This window comes from Bombina bombina, chromosome 2 (genome assembly GCF_027579735.1).
Source record: "Bombina bombina isolate aBomBom1 chromosome 2, aBomBom1.pri, whole genome shotgun sequence".
Classification (NCBI taxonomy): Eukaryota; Metazoa; Chordata; class Amphibia; order Anura; family Bombinatoridae; genus Bombina; species Bombina bombina.
The window spans coordinates 581,698,428-581,717,149 of NC_069500.1; the positions used below are offsets into that span (position 1 = coordinate 581,698,428).

The 18,722-nt window shown below is 38.0% G+C and overlaps 1 protein-coding gene across 1 annotated transcript in view; it reads right to left on the minus strand.

Moving 5' to 3' along the window:
- The window catches only part of CEP78 (centrosomal protein 78), a 168,490-nt gene that overhangs the window by 142,149 nt on the left and 7,619 nt on the right, over positions 1-18,722 (minus strand). Inside the window, exons 5-7 of the mRNA XM_053702476.1 lie at positions 18,344-18,447; positions 3,710-3,884; positions 1,834-1,947 (exon numbers count right to left, since the gene is read on the minus strand). Coding sequence (XP_053558451.1) covers positions 1,834-1,947; positions 3,710-3,884; positions 18,344-18,447 — 393 coding nt within the window. The remainder of the gene's footprint in view (positions 1-1,833; positions 1,948-3,709; positions 3,885-18,343; positions 18,448-18,722) is intronic.

The window sequence follows — 18,722 nt, forward strand, 5'->3', positions numbered from 1 at the left end:
GCTTGTAATATCAATTTGCACTCTCATTTTAGCATGCTCCAGCGACATTGATATTGTACCCTGAGCTATCAATAGAGCTCCACTTGTAATCTATATTTAATTGTAATTACTTTATTGTTACCCAACATGCGTAAAACCCTTGACTACTTTACCGCTAACAAAGGGTTATGGATAAAAAATACCTTTCAACTCTGAATTATACGAAAATCCTATAATATAAAAGGCCAAGTGTGTTTGTCCGAAGCTGTCATGCGCAGTAGACAGCACGAGGACAAACACACCTAGCCTTTGAGTCCCTAGCTGTCGTCTGATCTGCGGCATAAGTGGGCGTGGCCGGGCGTGAGCGGGGGGTGGTCGGGCGTGGCCGGACGTGAATGGATGTGAAGGGGCGTGGCAAGGTGTGAAGGGGGCGTAGCAGGGCACGGTCGCGGGAGCGATAGAGAGAGAGGGGGAGAGATAGAGAGAGAGGGGGAGAGAGAGGAGGGGGAGAGAGTGCAAAAGAGAGGGGAGGAGAGAGAGCGCAAAAGAGAGGGGAGGAGAGAGAGCGCAAAAGAGAGGGGCGAGAGAGAGCGCAAAAGAGAGGGGCGAGAGAGCGCAAAAGAGAGGAGAGAGAGCGCAAAAGAGAGGGGCGAGAGAGAGAGCGCAAAAGAGAGGGGAGAGAGCACAAAAGAGAGGGGAAGAGAGAGAGCGCAAAAGAGAGGGGGGAGAGAGCGCAAAAGAGAGGGGGGAGAGAGCGCAAAAGAGAGGGGGGAGAGAGCTCAAAAGAGAGGGGGAGAGAGAGAGAGAGAGAGCTCAAAAGAGAGGGGGGAGAGAGCTCAAAAGAGAGGGGGGAGAGAGCGCAAAAGAGAGGGGGGAGAGAGCGCAAAAGAGAGGGGGAGAGAGAGAGAGAGAGCTCAAAAGAGAGGGGGGAGAGCGCAAAAGAGAGGGGGGAAGAGAGCGCAAAAGAGAGGGGGAGAGAGCGCAAAAGAGAGGGGGGAGAGAGCGCAAAAGAGAGGTGGGGAGAGAGTGCAAAAGAGAGGGGAGAGAGAGAGAGAAAGCGCAAAATAGAGGGGGAGAGAGAGAGCGCAAAAGAGAGGGGGGAGAGAGAGCGCAAAAGAGAGGGGGGGAGAGAGAGCGCAAAAGAGAGGGGGGAGAGAGAGCACAAAAGGGAGGGGAGAGAGAGAGGGGGAGAGAGTGCAAAATAGATGGGGGAGAGAGATAGCACAAAAGAGAGGGGGAGAGAGAGAGCGCAAAAGAGAGGGGGAGAGAGAGAGCGCAAAAGAGAGGGGGAGAGAGAGAGCGCAAAAGAGAGGGGGGAGAGAGCGCAAAAGAGAGGGGGGAGAGAGCGCAAAAGAGAGGGGGGAGAGAGAGAGCTCAAAAGAGAGGGGGGAGAGAGCTCAAAAGAGAGGGGGGAGAGAGAGAGCAAAAGAGAGGGGGGGAGAGAGAGAGCAAAAGAGAGGGGGGAGAGAGAGAGAGCGCAAAAGAGAGGGGGGAGAGAGAGAGCGCAAAAGAGAGGGGGGAGAGAGAGAGCGCAAAAGAGAGGGGGAGAGGGGGGAGAGAGAGCTCAAAAGAGAGGGGGGAGAGAGAGAGTTCAAAAGAGAGGAGGAGAGAGAGAGCAAAAGAAAGGGGGGAGAGAGAGAGAGCAAAAGAGAGGGGGAGGGAGAGAGCGTAAGGGGTGGAACCGCTGTACTGCAAAAAATGGCCCGTGTGAACGGGCTTTAGGACTAGTAAAATAATAAAAAATGTAATACATTTTTATAAAGCCTTTGATTCAGGACATGCCTAACAAACATCTCTGTGATTTCAGTTCTCGACAGACTACATATACAAGTTTAAGAAGAAACAATTTCATACCAATCAGTGGGTTCCGTCTTACATCCAGTACCACAAGAGTTTTGTTAGTCTGAAAAGCTCGGAGCAATGCTTGTGCACCTTCATTGGAAATGCCACATTGGCGCAAGTCAAGTGCTATGAGGGAAAATAATAAAAAAAAATTAAAATTGTTATTTAACAAAAAAAAGAAATCACTGACCATTCCTAGATTTTTGAGGATACTCTATATATGTCCTCCCAGAAATACCACTTGTTAAACAATATAAAGTTTTAAGTAGGGTACAGTAATTTAATTTTTTTTTTGGTTCTTTGTTTAATTTTTAAGAATCAAATTCATGGTTTAAGCCTATTTAAATAATAAAAAAAAAAATCTTATTCATAATTACATTTTTCATATTATATTAAAAAACTGTCTCCCCCCTTCAGATAGCTAAACATTTTAGGTTATATAACAATGATCTGAGTTAATATGTATTATTCGAGTGAGATGCTGCAGCCATGTTTTGTATATAGAAAAATCTTTTAATTGGATGATCACTTCTTTAACTTTTATTCCATTGTCTAAGCTCTAATTTAATACATTTTTTCTAAAATCATGCTGAAATTTTTGAAAACATGCTGCTTTTTGAACCATATAATTATTCTAGAATACTGTAGTCTGTTCTAGTATTCATATTCTTGTTATGGTAAATAGTTACATTTATTAGTTTAAAAAAGTCCCTGAATATTTAGGTCTATGAATTGTTTTGTTTTGTTTTAATTTCCAGAATATCATATATAAATTGTAATTAAGAATGGATAGTTATAAATAAAGGCTTAAAGGGACAGTAAAGTCATAATTAGACATTCATGATTTAGACAGAGCATACAATTTAAAAAAAAACTTTCCAATATACTTCTATTATTTAATTTGCTTCCTTCTGTTATTCTTTGCTGAACGGTTTATCTAGGAAAGCTCAGGAGTAGCAAAGAACCTAGGTTCTGCTGATTGGTGGCTGCGTATATATATATATATATATATACACACACATATATTTATTACATACACCAATTGTCATTGTTCAGTTAGAAACCAGTAGTGCATTGCTTCTCCTTCAACAAATGATATCAAGAGAATGAAGGAAATTCGATAGAAATAGAAATAAACTGGAAAGTTGTTTAAAATTGTATGTTCTACCTAAATCATGAAAGAAAAATTTTGGGTTTCATGTCCCTCATTTTGTTTGGAAAGTAAAAAATATATCTTAAAAGTTAGAAGTAATATCTAAAAGTACTGGATCCCTAAAGCCTGAGTTTTCTTTATCCCAGATTGTGCTTTATATAGTACTAGTCCTAAAGCCTGTGTACACGGGCCATTTTTTTGCAGTACAGCGGTCCCATGCCTTGCTCTCTCTTCTCTCCCCCCCCCCCTCTATTTTGTGTTCTCTGTCTCTCCCCCCTCTCTTTTGTGCACTGTCTCCCCCCTCTCTTTTGTGCTCTCTGTCTCCCCCCTCTCTTTTGTGCTCTCTCTCCCCCCTCTCTTCTGTGCTCTCTCTCCCCCTCTCTTTTGTGCACTCTGTCCCCCCTCTCTTTTGTGCTCTCTGTCCCCCCTCTCTTTTGTGCTCTCTCTCCCCCCTCTCTTTTGTGCTCTCTCTCCCCCCTCTCTTTTGTGCTCTCTCTCCCACCCTCTCTTTTGTGCTCTCCCTCCCCCCTCTCTTTTGTGCTCTCCCCGTCCACTCTGCCCGGCCCTGCCCACTCCCTCCGGACCGCAGATCAGGTTAGTTTGTGTAAGTCCAGGTGTGTTTGTCCTGGCACTGTCTCTACTGCACATGATAGCTTCAGACAAACACATTTGGCCTTTTATATTATGGAATTTACTGACCATACAATGCAGAGCTATTACAGACTGTGTACATACCTTTCAACCAAAGGTCCTCAATAAGAACTTCCGCCAGTGCAATTGCCCCACGGTCACCCACAAGAGTATTACAGCTAAGAGTGATGCGTCTCAAACCAGCCATACAGTCAAGGTCCGGTCTTCTATATCTTAAGCTCTCTGCCCAAGCTTCACCGTGCCGTCTAGTTGCCTGATGCTAACAAAATGAAAAAGGAATCAATGTATATTGTCTGTATCAGAACGTTTTCACTGTAAAGGGACATTAAACACTTTGATCACTTTCATGATTTATTTTGTCCCTTTTTCTTGTAATTTAACTCTTGTGGGATTTCCAATTCCTATTGAAGGGACATAAAAGTACAAAAAGAAATTGCTTTATTTTGTTATAGGCAAGCAAAAGTGGAATAGTAAAATGTTCTGTGTTTTTAACCCCTACAAATGGGTTAACTAGATTATTAAAGTCAGCTCTAAGGTAGCAATGACTATTAAAAGTAGAGCGGTATTTAGTGCTCCCGCTCAAGCACTAATACAGCTGAAAGTAAACACATACATATACACATAAATAATAATAAAACAATGAATGTGCATAAGAATCATAAATATGTTGAAAATCTGAGTAAATTGATAAAGCGCATGTGCGAAACGCACAGACGTTCTAGTTTGTAACCCCTTATGTTTGATTGGCATGGCCAATAAACACAGCATCTAGCAAGCCTTTTTTGTTTCAGCCATCTTTGTTTATACATATATTTAGACATTATATATATATATATATATATATATATATATATATATATATACACACACACATATATACACACACACATACATATATATATATATATATATATATATATATATATATATATATATATATATATATATATATCTTACAGCCCTTTGCAGTCAAATACCTTGTCATATACCATATACTTTTTAACCCTTATAACTTTTTATAAGATAGCGTATATAGGAGTGTTACACTTAATTTAAATGTATTTGTTGTGTTTGATGCAACTTTTTTATTTTTTAGCCCTAACCTTTTATGCAAGGTCTTCAGGTGCACTTACCTGACGAGAGCAAACTAATTTTATGCTTCTTTAAAGGGACATGAAACCCAAAATGTTATCTTTCATGATTCAGAAAGAGCATAACATTTTAAGCAACTTTCCAACTTACTCCTATTATCTTATTTGCTTTGTTTTCTTGGTATCCTTTGTTGAAGGAGCAGTAGTGCACTATTGGGAGCTAGCTGAAAGCCAATGACAGAGGCATATATGTGCAGCAACCAATAAGCAGCTTCTAAACCAACCAAGCATACAAGGAGAACAAAAACAAAACAAATCAGATATCAGAAATACATTGGAAAATTGTTTAACCCCTTAAGGACCAACGACGTACAGGGTACGTCCTACAAAAAAAGGTCCTTACCGACCAAGGATGTACCCTGTACGTCGTTGGTGTTTGAAAGCGGTGGAAGCGATCCTGATCGCTTCCAGCTGCTTTCATGTTAATGCAGTGATGCCTCGATATTGAAGCATCCTGCAATAACATGCTTTTGCCTTCCAATGCAGAGAGAGCCACTCTGTGGCCCTCTGCATCGGACATCGATGGCCGCGATCGTTGGTGGGAGCCAATGTGGGAGGCAAGTGGGTGGCCATCGATGAGGGTTGCGTGTTAGAGGGGGGCGGGATCATGCTAGGGGACGTCAGGAGCGCGCACGCATGCACGGGGGCAGGGCAGGCACGTGCACAGGGCGGGAACCGCTACACTATGAAACTTTTTGCCAAATAAAGTTGGAGAGAGGGAATTGTGATCTAAGGGATCTGGGAGGGGCTGGGGGGTTGGTTTTTGAGGGGGGGGGAAGCTACACTACAGAAAAATATGGAGAAAAACAAAACAAAAAAAAAACGAAAAAAAAAACATTTTATTGTAAATTGGGTACTTTTTATTGTAAGCTGGCAGACAGCTGCTAGTACCCAAGATGGTGCACAATAATGTAGAGGGGGAGGGTTAGAGATCTGTGGGGGGGGGGGATCCTACACAGCAGAATATTAAAAAAAAAAAAAAATAATAATAATAAAAAAATATATACCTGTTATTTTAGTACTGGCAGACTTTCTGCCAGTACTTAAGATGACAGGAACAATTGTGGGGTGGGGGGAGGAAAGAGAGCTGTTTTGGAGGGATCAGGGGGTGTGATGTGTCAGGTGGGAGGCTGATCTCTACACTTAAGTTAAAATGAACTCTGCAAGCTCCCTACAAGATACCTAATTAACCCCTTCACTGCTGGGCATAATACAAGTGTGGTGCGCAGCTGCATTTAGCGGTCTTCTAATTGCCAAAAAGCAACGCCGAGGCCATATATGTCGGCTATTTCTGAACAAAGGGGATCCCAGAGAAGCATTTACAACCATTTGTGGCATAATTGCACAAGCGGTTTGTAAATAATTTCAGTGAGAAACCCAAAGTTTGTAAAAAAAGGTTTGTGAAAAAGTGAAAGATTTTTTTTATTTGATTGCATTTGGCGGTGAAATGGTGGCATGAAAAATACCAAAATGAACCTAGATCAATACTTTAGGTTGTCTACTAGACTACACTAAAGCTAAAATTAACCATACAAGCTCCCTAATTAATCCCTTCACTGCTGGGCATAATACACGTGTGGTGCGCAGCGGCATTTAGCGGCCTTCTAATTACCAAAAAGCAATCCTAAAGCCATATAAGTCTGCTATTTCTGAACAAAGGGGATCCCAGAAAAGCTTTTACAACCATTTGTGCCATAATTGCACAAGCTGTTTGTAAATAATTTCAGTGAGAAACCTAAAGTTTGTGACAAAGTGAACTTTTTTTTTTTTTTTTATTTGATCGCATTTGGCGGTGAAATGGTGGCATAAAATATACCAAAATGGGCCCAGATCAATACTTTGGGTTGTCTTCTACAAAAACAATATATACATGTCAATGGATAGTCAGGGATTCCTAACAGATATCAGTATTCCAATGTAACTATCGCTAATTTTAAAAAAAAGTGGTTTGGAAATAGCAAAGTGCTACTTGTATTTATTGCCCTATAACTTGCAAACAAAGCAAAGAACATGTAAACATTGGGTATTTCTAAACTCAGGACAAAATTTAGAAACTTTTAAGCATGGGTGTTTTTTGGTAGTTGTAGATGTGTAACAGATTTTGGGGGTCAAAGTTAGAAAGTGTGTTTTTTTTCAATTTTTTCCTAATATTTTATAAAAAAAAATTATAGTAAATTATAAGATATGATGAAAATAATTGTATCTCTAGAAAGTCCATTTAATGGCGAGAAAAACGGTATATAATATGTGTGGGTACAGTAAATGAGTAAGAAGAAAATTACAGCTAAACACAAACACCGCAGAAATCTAAAAATGGCTTTGGTCCCAAACGGTCAGAAAATGGTAAAGTGCTGTGGTCCTCAAGGGGTTAAAATGGTACGCTCTATCTAAATCATAAAATCATTTTTTTTTGTTTCATGTCCCTTTAAGTTCTAAATCCTAGATGCGAGGACGAGTTAGAAACAGGACCCATGACCTACAGATTTAGCAACAACTCGTTTGCTTCAAAATGTTACAGCTAGAAAGCATTTCCTGGCTTTTTCATATTTGAGTGACAATTTAAACGCTGCAATTAAAGTATTTTTAATGTGAATTTCCTGTTTGTTTGCCTCTTTTATATTTTATCCCAACTTTTATAAACAAAAACATATATTTACAATAAATAATTATATGCACATACACAGTTTATTTGTGGGTCATTGCATTTTTTCTGTATGTTATAGTTTTATATAACATACATATTGTTTATAATCCATGCATATGATATTTAATCATCAGTTAAAGTAATATAAAACAGTGCTTCTTTAATAAATAAAAAAAATCATAAATCAAAGTAAACATAAAAAGAAGATTTTGTTAAAAAAAAAAGCAAACAACTTACTTTCAGGGCAGCGTCTTCTAAGGCTAAAAAGAAACCAGCATGCATTAAAAGAGGCATTGATTCAAGGGAGGAAAGCATAATTCTGTCACTATATAAATCCCTGGTAAGACCTCACCTTGAGTATGGAGTGCAGTTCTGGGGACCGATCTCAAAAAAATACATTGCAAAGCTAGAAAAAGTTCAGAGAAGGGCCACAAAGCTGATAAGGGGAATGGAGAATTTAAGCTATGAGGAGAGGTTAGCCAAACTGGGTCCGTTTTCCCTAGAAAAAAGGCGCTTGAGAGGTGACATGATTATTTTATATAAATATATTCTAGGCCCAAATACAGAGATGGCAGACGCTTTGTTTATTCCAAGAAAACAGTTTGTGACAAGAGTTCACAATTTAAGGCTAGAGGAGATTTAATCTTCTGCAACCGAAACATTTTTTTCACTGTAAGAGCAATACAATTGTGGAACTCATTACCAAAGGAGGTAGTGAATGCCCATACCTTAGATATACTTAAAAATGTTTAGATACATTTTTGACTAGAAATGGAATACATGGATTTGATTGCTTGGGTTAAATGGGTCACCTTTTAATGGGATTAATTTAAGATCAACTGGAGCTTTTTTGTAAGTATATTAGATTTGTATAGGCTGAACTTGATGGACTTCGGTCTTTTTTCAACCTCATCTACTATGTTACGTGTTTTCTTGCAAAATGAGCACTTATAAATTCTCAGTGTAGCCCGTGCCCCAGACATTACAATATATTATATATACACCTAGGTAGGCTCAGGAGCTGCGGATTGGTGGCTGTACATATATGCCTCATGTTATTGGCTCGCTAAATGTGTTCAGCTAGCTCCCAGTAGTAAATTGCTGCTTCTTCAACAAAAGGATAATGCTTAAAGGGACATAAAGGTGCAAAAAGAAAATGCTGTAATGTGTTAGAGCATTTTATTTCTGTTGCTTGCATATGGCTACATGTTTAACCCCTTTGTATGCTTTTGTGCACTGCTGGGAGCTAAATGAATACAGCTGGTGATCTAATGACAAGAGATATAGGTGTATAGTCACCAACCTGCTGCTCCTGAGCCTACATAGCTATGTTCTTTAACCAAGGATATCAAGAAAATGAAGTAAATAGAAAAGGCTCTTAAAATTGTATGTGCTATCTGAACCATGAAAGATTCATTTTGATATTCCTTTAATTTTATTAAAATCTATAATCTTTTAGGGGGCGGAGTCACGCCATGCAGGAACATGGCCGAATTCTGAGAGAGCACCAGAGCAGTTCCTCAACTATTATGCTTCACAGCTGCCTACGTGTTTTAAACAAACATTGATAAGGCTATTTATAGTTGGGAAATAGCTTCGGGCAGCAGAAGGAGCGGCGACACACTCAGACATTCAGTAGATTTCCTCTAACACCATGGGACATTATACTGCAACATTTGGGAATTGGGCCGCACTACGAAACTCATCAGTGAGCGCTATGCACGGATAAACAAAGGGACTCCCTATACAAAATACCGGTGAGAAGGGAGCAAACAAAACAAGGAAAGAAAATCAAATAACCTATGGCTTAGTGAACTAGCTAAGGTTTCTCCAGCATGACACTTATTTGCTAACTCCTGCATAATATAAGATTTCAATGAATATGAGGGGATAATTTTTGCTATAACCTATATAGTAGTTTTATTTTTACATTACACCACTTCAAGATACTGATCTATAAAACTCTGTAAGCTCACTGCATAATCTCTTTTTTTGATTTAGAAAGTTCAGACTCTCCTCTAATTGGAAACCTTACTGCTAATTTTTTTGTTTGTTTTTGTTACAAGACTTACAGGCAGCTTTGCTGTATATATATCTCTGTCTGGGGTTAACTGCCTGTGACTCTGGGGACAGTGCAGCTCCCTGAGAGTGCTATTGTGCACCCAAGGCTGTGCATGTTGCAGGGTCATGGGGTGTGTACCCAGTCCGGTCTGAGAGTGCAGTCTCCTTCTGTGTTTTGTATATGTCTAGGGTGATTACATAGGGACTCAGGTTTTGGAAGAGACCTTGACGTGGTACCTGGGCTTATTCCATTTGGCCAAATGCGGTAACTAACTCTTCCATTTCTGCTTTTAATCTTAGCTGAGAGCTTGTAAGTGAGTGCTGGACTTTCTCTGTGTGCTGTATTAATTTGTTTTGCAATTTTCCCTATGGGCCTTGCACATAGACCTGTCTGGGGTTAACTGCCTGTGACTCTGGGGACAGTGCAGCTTCCTGAGAGTGGTATTGTGCACCCAGGGCTGTGCATGTTGCAGGGTCATGAAATGTGTACCCAGTCCGGTCATAGACTGCAGTCTCCTTCTGTGTTTTGTATATGTCTAGGGTGATTACATAAGTCTGTGCACCCTTCACTTGTTCCCAGTTTGTTGGATTGAGAGCTTGCATTATGTGGCTGTTTAGGGACTCAGGTTTTGGAAGAGACCTTGACATGTTACCTGGGCTTGTCCCATTTGGCCAGATGCGGTAACTAACTCTTCCATTTTTGCTTTTAATCTTAGCTGAGAGCTTGTGAGTGCTGGACTTTCTATGTGTGATTATATATATATATACACACACACCTATACCCCAAATGGCTTCTAAAAACTTGCTAAACAGCACAAAGGCAATAAATCACTATCTAACAATGCACCATCAGTAAGCGCATTTTTTTTTTCCAACCTACTGAACATTGCTATGAAAACTTTCCTCCTGTATCCACGATGTCCCAAAGTGCTTTCTCTACTAATTCCTCCATACAACACCAATTTTTCCAGGTACAAACTAAGCTAGCAAAATTCACAAACTAAGCTAGCAGGATTCGCAGGAGTGATGTCACTATGCCCCAAACCAAACCCTTTATCTTCTCCTAGGGACATTATTATCCGCTTTCTGAAGTTTTCTGATAAAGAGAAAGTATGGCAAGCAGCAAGAACTTCTTTTAAAATTGAATACCAAGGAAAGATACTACACATTTTTCAAGACCTTAACCCTCAGACTATCCAAAATAGGAAAGATGCGCATTTCATAACTAAAAAAACACCAGGAAAACAACATCAGGTACAGATGGGGGTTACCATTTAGTCTAATTGTTATGCAAAACATCTCTCAAGTGGTTTATAAAAGCCCAGAGAATTAAGAATCTGTCTCAACAACTGAACATTCAAAGGAACAAAGGGCCCAATTGTCCACAGTTCAGAAGAAAAAACAAAAACTAAAAATCCCTTCCTCTAATGACAGACGTCTTGAGATAATAGATATCGGATAAATCCAGATAACAACAAGTATATTTTTTTGCATCTGGTCTGATACCATTTACCTTATTCCAGTGAATACAAGACTCAATTGCCTAATAGTAACATGCCAGTAATTAACTCTTTAGCTTGTTCCCTCTGAAGGAAACCCCCATGAACACTTAATTTATAACTCAAGTTCTCTGCTCTGAATATGGTTATTTTTCTTCTTGTTTAGGAAGATATTAATATAATATTAGTCACCTGTGGCCTTTTGAAAAACTATTTTTACTTTAATTTGCTGAATTTTCTACATGTATTTACAGGTTTTCTTGTTTGTTTGTTTTTATATAGTGTTGTCACTATTTCTCTGCGCCATCTTTATATAAAACTCGATTGTTATTACTATATAAAAAGAGGAGTTACGGCAAACCCCTAATTTATGATGTTCTCCTATACTTTAAATGTTTTATGTTTTTGTTTAATATGGTTAGGTTTTATTCTTAGTTCTACAGCTACACTAGAACACATTCTACAGTTACAGTTGAGTCCGATTTACCTCAGAGTTTTACAAGAAATAGTAACTTTAGATAATTATTTTGAGTCATTATTTTAAAATCTTATAGAGACACCTAGTAACATCATAATCCTATCCCACAATTTTAAAGGATGAGGCGATACTATTCTCTTACAGGAAACACATTTTAAGCGCAGTCGGGAAACTAAAGTCTCATTTAATATATTTGGAGTAGCTTACTTTACCTCTCATAACATAAAAAAGAATGGAGTAGGAATCTTAATTAGTAAACACCTTCCTTATCAGTTATTCCAACTCCACAAAGATAAAGAGGGACATTACCTGATAATAATTGGTTTGCTATACAACAAACCAGTAACTGTAGCGAATATATATGCCCCTAATACAAAGCAACACCTCTTAGTTAGCAAATTAAGTAGCTGTCTTTTAGAACTACAAAAAGGCAGTCTTATCTTAAAGGGACATAATACTCATATGCTAAATCACTTGAAACTGATGCAGTATAACTGTAAAAAGCTGACAGGAAAATATCACCTGAGCATCTCTATGTAAAAAAGGAAGATATTTTACCTCACAATCTCCTCAGCTCAGCAGAGTAAGTTCTGTGTAAAAAGTTATACTCAGCTGCTCCCAGCTGCAGGTAAACAAAAAAATGAAGAAATGAACAGCAGTGCTGAGGTCATGAACTCTTTTTACTGTGATCTCATGAGATTTAATTGTAAACTTCCTTACACTGAATAGGGAAATAACATGAGAGTGCACGAGGCTCATCCCTTCGGCTGTCCCGGGACAGACATACTGATTTGCTGCTTAGAAATCCTTTACAATGGGATGTGGCTACTGAGGAACTTTTAAGGTAAAATATCTTTTTTTTTACATAGAGATGTTCATGTGATATTTTCTAGTCAGCTTTTTACAGCTATACTGCATCACTTTCAAGTGTTTAAATATCTGGGTATTATGGCCCTTTAAGCAGGGATTTTAACATAGCAATGGACCCTAGTATGGACTGTTCTTCAGGGACTTTTACTTCAGTTAAATCCCTTAAATTAACAAAATCTTATTTATCTAATTTAGCGATACTTGAAACCTGGCAGATATTTTATCCAAATACAAAAGACTATACATTTTATTCAAAACCGCATCATTTATACACCAGGATTCAAATTATACTCCAGGAATATTTTAGTTTTAATACTCTCTGAGATAATGATCCACAACACATCTGGAATACACATAAATGCATTATCAGAGTTGAATTGATGGCCATGAAAGCATCCAGATTAAAACAAAACCGAATTAACGCATCCACCCTATTAAAAGATCTTAACATCTTGGAAGAACAACATAAAATACATCCAAAAGATCAAGTACTCGCTAAACAAGAAAAAGGCTGCACAACAGGTCCGGAATGAAAAAGACTGGTTTATTGCATGAATAAAACCTCAACAGACATGGACAGGTCGGTAGACTACCCCCCCTGTCCATGTCTGTCGAGGTTTTATTCATGCAATAAACCTGTTTTTTTTTCATTCCAGACCTGTTGTGCAGCCTTTTTCTTGTTTATTGCACTTAATCTTTGGTTCCCACTCCCTTTGGCCTTGCACCTTGCTCAAATTTGTGGGCTCTTTGATGGATGTGTTCTGATGATGTCATCTCTTTGCAACTACGCTTTTCCTGGTGGTGCGACAGCTGCAGCGGTTGTGTCCTGACTTTTCAAGTACTCGCTAACTCTAACTTCAACAAATTTACTATGAAGAAGCTAACATACATGAGAAATTACTAGCTAGAAAATTGAGGGAAGGGGGAAATTTACATAAATCTTATATTAAACATAAAAGACAATAGGAGCCGTACTCATTATTCTGCATCTGCTTTTAGAGATCATTACAAAAAATTGTATAATTTAAAAGATCAAGCAAAATCTCAGAATCCCATTCATTCTACTCAATATTCTTAAATGCAGTCATACCTAAGTAAATTAAAGTTGAAATCTCTCAGGCAAAAAGTCCAATTACCCACAAAGAGATTTTGGAGGCAATTGCTTCCCTACTACAGCCAAAATTTAAGCCAACATAATTAATGCTGTATTGTCTCATATATCTTTATCAAGTGGGCTTTGTCCCTAGAAGAGAAGCCAAGGACAATATTGTCAAAGCCTTCTGCTTAATGTGGTATGCCGTTAAAACCAAATCACGGCTTTGCTTCTTTCAACCAACGTGGAGAAAGATTTCGATCGGATCAGTTGGCCATTTCTTCGAGCCACACTTCAGACTTTTGGATTTGTAGAGACTACTTTAACTACAATTTTTTCATTATATTCTGCCCCTAGCGCCCAAGTATAGATCAATGGTATACTCTAATCTTTTGTAATCACAAAACTGATTTAGACAAGGCTGCCCCTATCTCCCCTTTTGTATGCCTGTGTAACAGAGACGCTAGCTACACAAATTAGACAGAATGTTGCCATACTGGCATTCAAATTGGTAACAATGAATATAAACTATGTTCACTGATGATGTTCTATTTACTCTCACTGTCCCAAAAATTTCTATTTCTGAATTAACGCAGGAACTACATACCTTGAATAAACTAACTTTCTAATTAATTTTTCAAAATCAGAGGTTCTGAATAATTCTCTCACTCCGGTACAAGCAGAGAAGATCAAAGAATGCTGCCCTTTTAAATGGTGTAATGGTTCACTGAAATATCTAGGAGTTTATTTGGCCAACTATCTAGATGAATTATACTGTTTAAATTAAAAAATGTAGAACTTTTATTTGGAATAGAAGATCCCCTAGAATAAACAAATTAATTATGTAATTGCTGAAAGTTTTAGGAGGAATGGGGTTCCAGATATTGTAGCCTAGAGCCAAGCAGTATTTATACAAAGAGTTATAGACTGGAGACTTCATTAAAACTATAAATTATGGGTCTAAAAGAATTAGCGGGGTCTATAACCTAGGGGAACTCTTGTATACTTGCATCTTGAATCCTATAACCAAAGAAACCTTCCTGACATGGGAAAATGCTAACAAGATACATCCAAATTTGTCCTCATATTTGTGGTCATGTGGACAATGGACTTGGACACATGTGGTGATGATGTCCACAAATTTACCAGTTCTTGCTAGATATAATAAAAGAAATTCTTCAGATCCAAATGCCCTTGATTTGGCTGTTAAATAAACTTCCAAAAAACCCTTTATGTAAACTTTCTAAGATTTGTATTAATAGTGCAAGATATCCAATTGCTAAAAATTGGAAAAGTAAAAATGTTCCGCTGTACAAATGTGGAGGAGGAGGGTTACTAAAGTTGTTGAATTAGTAAAAATAAGGAAACCGGAAAGTTTATATTAAACCGCAACTGATATGGGACCAATACATTAAAAATATTTTATTACATACTCCTATTAAACATATAGTTCCATTGTGACGAACCAAGGTTATCCAACCCTGCGCCAGTCACTTATTTAGCACAGAAAGGGTTATCAGCCCTCTTTTTCTGTCACCAATAGGCCACAATCTAGCCACACCAGGCAAGCTTGTGATTCAGTTTAGTGGGTGCAAGGGTTAACCACACTCCCTAGTCTGTACTAGATGTAAGAGAAATGCCCAAAACTCCCTTTTAATGCCACCCACACTAAACCAACAATCCTATAGCTCCAATACTGCCACAACTTAAAATGTATTAAAGGGAAAATCCTAAGAAAAAACCCAGACTTTACACATTAACTCTCTAAATACAATTTAGCAGAAAATAACCTAAAATTATACAGTTCTAATATTCCAGTCTCTTTCAGTAACGTGGTTCAATTATTAGACAAAGGCCAAACTTAATAAAGGAATTATTTATCATGCCAAAAATATTATGCACAATGCATTATTAATAAAAAGTTGTTACAAATAAAATTACACACGCAAACAGTGTTTTAAAATAAAAAGGAGAAAAACAGAATTGAATACTTTCCTAGTTTTCAAGATCTGCGCCAGGGGCTGGCATGAAAATGATGGCTCCTTACTTCTGTAAAGCAGCTCCGCTTGTAAGAATGAACCCCTTATTGTTAAAAAACATAAGATTCTTATATCATTTTCCAGAGATTAGGTTGCCTGACCACACCCTCCTGGGCGGGCTAAGAAACCCCCCCCTGTCTTTATGCCCTTCAATAGACTAAGTTCTTGCATGAAATTATACAATCCATTATAATTTCTGCTAGGTAACTATTTCTATATTTACATATCGAGAACCTCTTAGTTTCATTGGGAGAATCGGTTTGATATCAAATATGCCATAGATGGTCATAATTATCTTCATTTAAGGTTATAACAGTTTTAACACACATATGTACATAATATACCAATGTACTTTCAGTGACCTGGTCAGTTTTTGTGATGGAGGCCCTGTTTTGCATCATGCATTCTATTGACAACCTAAGCCATAAACCCTTTCCTGTGTATTTTCTGAATCTAAGAGCTTGAGTGGCTTTATGACTCAATGCATACACAATAACACTTGGTGGGGCTATTTAGGAGGCTCCTGGCACTTCAAAGAAAACACACAATTCTTCTTGAAAAACAAATAACTGTTTTGAGTTCAAGCTACACAGAATTAACCCCTTCTTAGTTAAAGCCTGAGGTTTTCGTGACATCCATCATAGTGACAAACTCCTCGCTTTACAAGGGAACCACATACCCTCAAATAAATTATTTATTTTTTCCTTTTCTCTTTAGACTCTCATTTTTCGTTGTAATGTTATTTCATATATAAAAATATGGATCAATTTATGTATACATTTTGTATTTATGGATGTTTAGTAACTTATTTCAATAAACATTGGATTAAAAAGAATGTTTATATATACAGTGGGGCAAAAAAGTATTTAGTCAGCCACCAATTGTGCAAGTTCTCCCACTTAAGACCACTGATAATCTCCCTCGATCTGGGGTTCCACGCAAGATCTTTCCCCCCGTGGGGTCAAAATGATCACAAGAACGGTGAGCAAACATCCCAGAACCACACGGGGGGACCTAGTGAATGACCTGCAGAGAGCTGGGACCAACGTAACAAAGGCTACCATCAGTAACACACTACGCCGCCAGGATCCTGCAGTGCCAGACGTGTCCCCCTGCTTAAGCCAGTACATGTCCGGGCCCGTCTGAAGTATGCTAGAGAGCATTTGGATGATCCAGAAGCGGATTGGGAGAATGTCATATGGTCAGATGAAACCAAAAGTAGAACTGTTTGGTAGAAACACAACTCGTCGTGTTTGGAGGAGAGAGAATGCTGAGTTGCAACCAAAGAACACCATACCTACTGTGAAGCATGGGGGTGGCAACATCATGCTTTGGGGCTGTTTCTCTGCAAAGGGAACAGGACGACTGATCCGTGTACATGAAAGAATGAATGGGGCCATGTATTGTGAGATTTTGAGTGCAAACCTCCTTCCATCAGCAAGGGCATTGAAGATGAAACGTGGCTGGGTCTTTCAGCATGACAATGATCCCAAACACACCGCCAGGGCAACGAAGGAGTGGCTTCGGAAGAAGCATTTCAAGGTCTCCAGATCTCAACCCCATAGAAAACCTTTGCAGAGAGTTGAAAGTCTGTGTTGCCCAGCGACAGCCCCAAAACATCACTGCTTTAGAGGAGATCTGCATGCAGGAATGGGCCAACATACCAGCAACAGTGTGTGACAACCTTGTGAAGACTTACAGAAACGTTTGACCTCTGTCATTGCCAACAAAGGATATATAACAAAGTATTGAGATGAACTTTTGATATTGACCAAATACTTATTTTCCACCATAATTTGCAAATAAATTATTTCCAAATCAGACAATGTGATTGTCTGGATTTGTTTCCACATTTTGTCTCTCATAGTGGAGGTATACCTATGATGAAAATTACAGGCCTCTCATCTTCTTCACACCAAGCTGCTTGCTTATTGCAGATTCAGTCTTCCCAGTCTGGTGCAGGTCTACAATTTTGTTTCTGGTGTCCTTCGACAGCTCTTTGGTCTTCACCATAGTGGAGTTTAGAGTGTGACTGTTTGAGGTTGTGGACAGGTGTCTTTTATACTGATAACAAGTTCAAACAGGTGCCATTAATACAGGTAATGAGTGGAGGACAGGGGAGCCTCTTAAAGAAGAAGATACAGGTCTGTGAGAGCCAGAAATCTTGCTTGTTTGTAGGTGACCAAATACTTATTTTCCACCATAATATGCAAATAAATTATTTTTCAAATCAGACAATGTGATTGTCTGGATTTGTTTCCACATTTTGTCTCTCAAAGTTGAGGTATACCTATGATGAAAATTACAGGCCTCTCTCATCTTCTTAAGTGGGAGAACTTGCACAATTGGTGGCTGACTAAATACTTTCTTGCCCCACTGTATATATTTATATTATTATAAATTATAAGTCATATTAATATATATTCTGTTAAAAATAACTAAGCGTTTTAAACTGTATAACATAATGTTAAAGAAAGATACTTATTAGTTAAACTAAGTGAATCAAGCAACATATTTCTTCCAAACAATGGGTTTACATTTATATCACACTATTCTTATCTATACAGAATTTTCAATTTACTCATACAGATAAAAAGGTTTACATACACTTATTTGGTTTGTTTTTTTATTATTCTTAAACAACTGCACATGTTGTTTTTTGACATAATATAAATAAAGTAAAATTAAGAGCTATTGTTGCAATATTTTATTAAATATGCAGGTGTATTTTCTTACTTGGATAACAGTTTATATTTTGTGCATTTAGCTATAAAAGGATTCTGTTATAATTCTTTCATAGTGCAACAATTTGCCATTTATAAAGTGGTCACATTTCATAGGACAGATTTTTACCTAATTTTAGGGATAATTATCATGCTATACCTTTATTATATTAGCGATATGCTCTGCTCCGCGCCAGGTCAGGCTACATCCTGTGAAATTTATCACCTTAATGGTCATTGAATTCTTTACACTTTGGCAAATGGCTGAAAAAAATAGACAGAATTAGTTAAAATGTATATACATTGCTTTATAATTATAGTTGTTTGTTTAAAAGAGCCTATATAAACTCAACTTATAAAATCTAAATAAATATGAAATACAATAACTAATTTAACTCAAATTTGTCTTTTTTACCATATTATAGCTGTCACCAACAACATTTTAAGTAAATCAGTTGTGTAAATATGAATATAAAGTGTGGAGCTATATTATCTCAATAACCAATGGTTGGATTCATATTTTTTTCTTCCAATGGATT